Here is a 6162-nt window from a genome sequence, read left to right on the forward strand (position 1 = left end):
GAATGCAAAAAATGTATCTCTATGAACTCTTCATTACCATACTGGAAACAAAGCTATACTTGGAAACTATCATTTGAATATTTAAAGGCCAAATGTTCACTCAAAAGTGTTTGTGTGTGATTTGCTGCAACAGAGGGAAGCGTTCTCCTAAACAGAGAAGGAAACAGCAGCTGAACGGTGATCTGACAGATAGACTCATAATGACAGACAGTGATGGGACATACAGGAAATACCCAGGAGTCAATAACATTGCATATGTGGTCAGTATTTCTCTGTGCTGCACTGTTTCTCTGCATGTGTGACTGCGTGTGTAATCAACTCCACACAGTTTATTTCCATTCTTTCCATATATTTGTAATTCAAAACATTTTGTAATCAGCTCCATGTGGTGAAATAGCGATGCTAATTTCCTAAATTTTTGTTTGATATAATTTATCATATTTGAAGGTTTAATTACACTACCGCTATAAAGTTTGGGGTCAGGTTTTTAAGAATTTAATACTTTTATTCAGCATAGATGCTTTAAATTGTTCAAAAGTGACTGTAAAGATTGTTAAAACAATGACAGTTTGATTGCTGACTGTAAAGATTTATGTTAGAAAAATGCTTTTTAAATTTATATTCATCAAATACCCTTAAAAAATGTATAACAGTTTCCACAGTGTTTTTCAACATTGATAATAATAATAAATGTTTCTTCAGTAATCGTAATGTTTTTGTGATTTACTTGTATAGCCTTATTGAGAATAAATAACTGTTTTTCTTTGCAGTCGGACCCAGACCAGGGTGCCGAGCATCATAGTCTGTCCCAGACGGATGATGTGTTCCATGGTCCGATTTCTCCTCCTCCACCACCCCCATACCTGCCCCCTCAGCCGTCTATAGAGGAGGCCCGGCAGCAAATGCACTCTCTTCTGGACGATGCCTTTGCCCTGGTTTCTCCTTCATCTCAGGGAAGCACAGCTGGCATCACTCTGCCTGGTGTCGGGCTTAACCCTGGACCCCCACCTGCCTCCAGCCCACCATCCCGTGGACCGCGGCCCTGGGGCCCAGGATACCTGCCCTTGAATCCTTACACAGGGGTAAGAACAATCTGCTGTGCTTGGGTATAGATATTTGAACAAATTGTTAATGCTAAGCCTCTGGCTCACATTGTGAATGGTGCCTCAAATTGTGCGGTTTGTTAAGGAGCTATGCCATTATTACTTTTATAAGCGAATAGATGTATGATTTTCCAGAACACATCCTGTCTTGAAAGCCCACTAGATGATTCACATTCATGTGATTAAAAAGCACATGATGAAATCTGATGTATCACCGTTTTCTTTATACAGTCCAGTACTTAAATGATTTCCCCTTGTCTAAACCTGGGGTTAAACTAGACGTCACGCTCCATTCACTTCCATTCAGATCGGAGACACATGCATATGTGAAGAAGCTTCGTCTTCCCGATTGCATACCAAAAATTTAGTGAGCACTGACCTGCAAATTTGCTTTTGTTTCTAAATGAAATCAATTAATACATTTGAAATAATTTATTTTGGGACAACAGCATTGTAATGTACATTATGAACAGTACTTTTGCTGAATCAGGGTTTTTATAAAGGTGTTATTCAATTATCTGTGTTTAAATTAAAGTAAGTGTAGGATATAGCCATATAGGACAGCAAAGGTAATCTAAAAAAAATCTAAAAATACGGTTAATGAGCATTTACAATTAAATATCCAGTATCATTACAAAAATCTCTGATATCACAACCACAAGCATATCAACATATGACCATACGTATTTACATATTAACATTTAAGCAGATGCAGTGACTAAGTGCATTTGTGATTTCTGGTTATAGTGGTTTGATTCAATCAGCTAATTTGTTGATTTCATTATGAATGTGTCGATGTGTGTTAAACCATACTAGAGTGATTTAAAGCAAACTGGATGCACATCAGAAGAACACAGAGTTGGGCTTTTCCACGGATTGAGAATAAACTACCCAGAATGGAAGCCTCATCTGTCAACACTGTGTCCTGAATGATGGATTTCCGTCATATTGAAGCTTTTTCATGGAAGGGAAAAAAGGGGATTGAAAAGGCCAAAATATGAGCTGTCTAATAACTCAAAGGTTGATTTAAGAGTCAATATGGAGCAGGGAATGGTATGCTGTCCTAAAGAGGGCATTTCCAGCCAAAGCTTTTCTGTTTTCTGGGTCACAGGATTTATTTAGGCTGATAGATAGAGAAGCTTCGTTTGAGGTGGCACATACAGCTGCTAATGTGTTTCAGACTTAGCAGTGTATTAAAATAAGCCTTTATGCATTAAAGTGCAGTACATGTGCCAAGAATTATCAACATGTTTAAAGCTCAACGACAACATGTTTGTGTGTGTTCTTTCAGAGATATGCTGAATTAGGTCTGCCACCTTCCAGTGCGCAAGGTTTATTACATCGGTGAGTACATCGAGTCTGATCAGGAAGGTTTGTGTGATCTTTGGGAACTGTGAGTGACGCTGCCAATCACATTAAAGCCTTCACTTGTACTGTTTTTAGCTTTAATGGATGTAATGTGAGAAATCAAGTACAATGTGGTTTGCTAATAGCTGGGCTCTGATGTCTTTGTATCTCTCCAGACAGGGTTTAGGGTCCAGCTACATCCCGTCAGGAGAGGCCCTTCCTGTTGAACAGCAGCAGCCGGAGTCACTTTACACTGGTCGAGGGGGACACACAGATGAACTGCCCTCCTCTGCCAGGCCACGGCCTGTAGGTGGGACTACAGGTAAGAGCATAAAGGCTTTACTAGAAATTCAGTGCTGTTATCAAATGTGTGAGTTTCGTTATATGTCGCAATATAAAGTATACTGCAATATCAAGTATACTTCATGAAATGTACATGTCGGTTCACAGGTGCCCAGCTACATCATTTAAACCACGTTGGCCTGACAGGTCGTGTTGGTGACAGCCGGCAGCCCGGTGGGTTAAACTGGAGCCCGTATCATGAGGACGACAACAAGCTCGCTACCAACAGAGAGCCTGTAAGTCTGAAATACTCTCCTACTTAGATTTTAAGGGAACAAATCATTTTTTTAAATGGTGTTTAGACTCATATTATGAACATGAAGCTCTATCCTTAGTCCATGTAGAATATTTGTAGAAGTTACGCAAATTGTGAACATTTAAAAATTGAAATTTTATCACTTATTTCACAGCTACTTACAAATATAAATATATAATGTAATTGTGATATAATTTAACTACCCATATACCGTTTCTTCTCCAGGGATTCCTAATTTTTTTGTTAGCCCCCTTTGACCTAAAATATTTTCTTGAAGTACCTCCTCAGATTTTAAGTTAATATTTTAATATATATATATATAGTATTTGAACTTTTTAGCAAGTAATTTATTTAGATTTTTTTATTTTATTTTTATTAATTATCAGCTTCCAATCAATTCACGAACCCCCTTCACTGTATACGATCTATCAAATATAAATGTCCATCACAACATCCACATAGGAAAAAAAAGTATAATAAAATGGAATTTGGAATTTGAATTCAAATTAATGGCTTTTATCTGTTATTAGACTGAAAATAAAGTTAAACATCTCTGATAAAGATGAATGTAACATAAAACTATAACGATCAAAGAATTATAAAACACAAAGCTGAAAAAAATATCATGCATGACCTTTTTGGTCAAATACAAATCTTGACAAACATTATAAACAGGCTTTGGAAAAAAAATAAGGTGCTACATAAAGAAGTGTAGAAAATGTCCTCTCTAAATTCTATTCACACTCTTTTCTGCCTCAGTAAGAGGCATTTTCTACCCTTTACTTTACGAGTCTTTTAAACTCCTTATACTTAAAAAAAAATCCTTTAAAAAATCCTTCCTTCCTTCCTTCCTTCATTTTTGTTTAGGTTCTTGGCTCTCTTGACTACACCTCCATCTCTGTATTCCAGACCTCCAGGAATTGCCTGAAGGAGCCATCTGCTGCTCCTGCCCACCTGGACACTCTCGGCCTGGGCTACGCTCCCTCTGCTCCCCTGGAGGAGCCTTCCCCTCCCAACCACTCTTCGGCCTCGCTCATCAAAGCCATCCGAGAGGAACTGATGCGCCTCTCCCAGAAACAGGCTGCGGTACCCAGCTATCACAGCTGAGACCTGCCCCCTCCAGCTCCATCAGGCAGAAACTGCACTACACTACACTGTACTTCCCATGGAAGTGGCTTTTTTGAGAGTACGATGACTGTAGTCATGTAGCCTCTGCTGCTGTCTGGTGGCAGAGAGCAGTAGGACTGGAAGAGTAGACAATTATCCTTTATTCCCATGTTCCTGTTCGGTTTTCCCTCACTGTTCAAAACATAAGCAGCATCCTGAGACTGAAGAACAATGTTTTTTTACCTTCTTTACAGACGACTATATAATTTGGTAGCAACTGCTCTATACAGACCGGGATAACAAAGCTAAACACATTCCCGTGGTCTTCTATTAGAAGTGTGTGTGTGTGTTTTTCACATTGTGTTGTTTTTTTGCTGTGTACACTGCCTTCACAATTTAATCATTTTATACCTTGCACTGGCTCTTGTAGACTCTCATCACTGAAAGCTGAACTGCTTTTGATACCTTAAATTAATCTCTATGATCTATAAAAAGTTTTTTAGTTTTTTTTAGTTTTCTCAGTGCATCAGCTTCCCGTTTATACATGGTTCTGATTCTTTTATCTCTGTAGGTCATCTGTACATTTTGTTTAACTGAAGAAGTTTTAGAATTTCTGCAGTAGAGTTCCACTTCACTAAAAGCAAAAAGTGCACACTTTGTCTTTTAAATCCGTCAGGAATGCCTTGCCCCATTGTAAGTGCATTAGTGTGAACATGTTTTTGGATGAGTCAAAATCATTGTCTGTGCTAATCAACAGTATGTGCATATAGAGCTTAACTTATTTTGATCCCAGAACATTCCTTAAACTGTTGTCCATTTGTTCATTTTTAATCCATCTATTTCTCAGAAACAGAAATTGGGATAATTCAGTTCTGCATAAGTCAGTACTTTCAGTATTACCACTGTATAAATGGTATTTGCAGTTTGAATTATTTAAACTCAAACTATTGATTAAGTTCAGGCTTGTTGCCCAACTGCATTTTCATCATTTCATAGCAGAAAGTGTTTTTTATTATAATAATTATTATTCCAGGATGCACTATTGCTCATTAAACTGCTGTTGATTAAATGGGTGCAGTATATTCCTCTGTCCTCATGCTTTTGATGTGTTAGAAAAGCATAAATCTGTAGTGTTAGACTCACTAAAACACTGATCCCTTGGCTAGTTGTACTTTATTTCATGCTGAAATTGTGTTCTTGCCTTTTGTGCTAAAATGATTTTTGTGTTCATGTTGCAAACAGGAGCATCATTTGCTCTAAGAAAAAAGGACACTTCTGTTGAGGACACTTCACTTGATCTGCCCTTGTTCATTTGTTGGAATGAGTTTTTTTTATTTTGATTTTAACTTTGTCTCATTGGAACTACCTTGACTTGTAGTTAAAAATCTGCTGACTCTTTATTTAAGTGACAATTAAAAATGATTACCATATGGGTGACTGTTGTTTGCTTTATCAAAATTTACTAACTTACAGATAGCCTACTGAGTGCTGAAAATGTAAAAAAAAAAAAAAAAAACATTCCAGTATCTCAAAAGATTCGAATATTTAGATTTGAGTTTCATTAAAGGACCATGCATACAGAACAAATTCCGGGTTATCACTTGTTCTTACATTTTTCCCTAAAAATGAGTCACATACTTTATTTTACATTTACAGGATAAAACCAATAGATGGCGCCAAATGCTTGTTAGTTTATACCCATTTACTTCTCTTGTATGGAGAGGGAGAGAGAGAAAATATTTCTTACATTGTCTTTTATGTTTGGAAGAGAAAATATATATATATATATATATATTTGGAATTGCATGAAGATTAAATTATGACGGTTTACATTTGTGGGGGACTATTAATAAAGTCCTTATTATGAAATATGTTAGGAAATACTATTTTATCCATAGAAAATAGGCTAATTGCAACCCATGCATATTTTTTTATTAATTTTTTATTATTTTGTTAATTTTTTAGATAAAGACTGCATATGCAACATTATGAACTGCAGTATTTAGA

General features: G+C 36.7%; 1 protein-coding gene across 2 annotated transcripts in view; it reads left to right on the forward strand.

Moving 5' to 3' along the window:
- Nucleotides 1–5587, forward strand: part of LOC132101650 (UPF0606 protein KIAA1549-like) — a 50657-nt gene extending 45070 nt beyond the window's left edge. The window contains exons 16-21 of one of the 2 annotated variants that reach the window (XM_059506746.1): nt 134–260; nt 771–1082; nt 2395–2447; nt 2627–2772; nt 2901–3028; nt 3916–5587. In XM_059506746.1, the coding sequence (XP_059362729.1) occupies nt 134–260; nt 771–1082; nt 2395–2447; nt 2627–2772; nt 2901–3028; nt 3916–4155 (1006 nt within the window). In that variant the 3' untranslated portion in view covers nt 4156–5587. The remainder of the gene's footprint in view (nt 1–133; nt 261–770; nt 1083–2394; nt 2448–2626; nt 2773–2900; nt 3029–3915) is intronic. The other variant, XM_059506749.1, reaches the window with a different exon arrangement.
- The last annotated feature ends 575 nt before the right edge of the window (nt 5588–6162 follow it).

Source organism: Carassius carassius, chromosome 23 (assembly GCF_963082965.1).
Source record: "Carassius carassius chromosome 23, fCarCar2.1, whole genome shotgun sequence".
Classification (NCBI taxonomy): domain Eukaryota; kingdom Metazoa; phylum Chordata; class Actinopteri; order Cypriniformes; family Cyprinidae; genus Carassius; species Carassius carassius.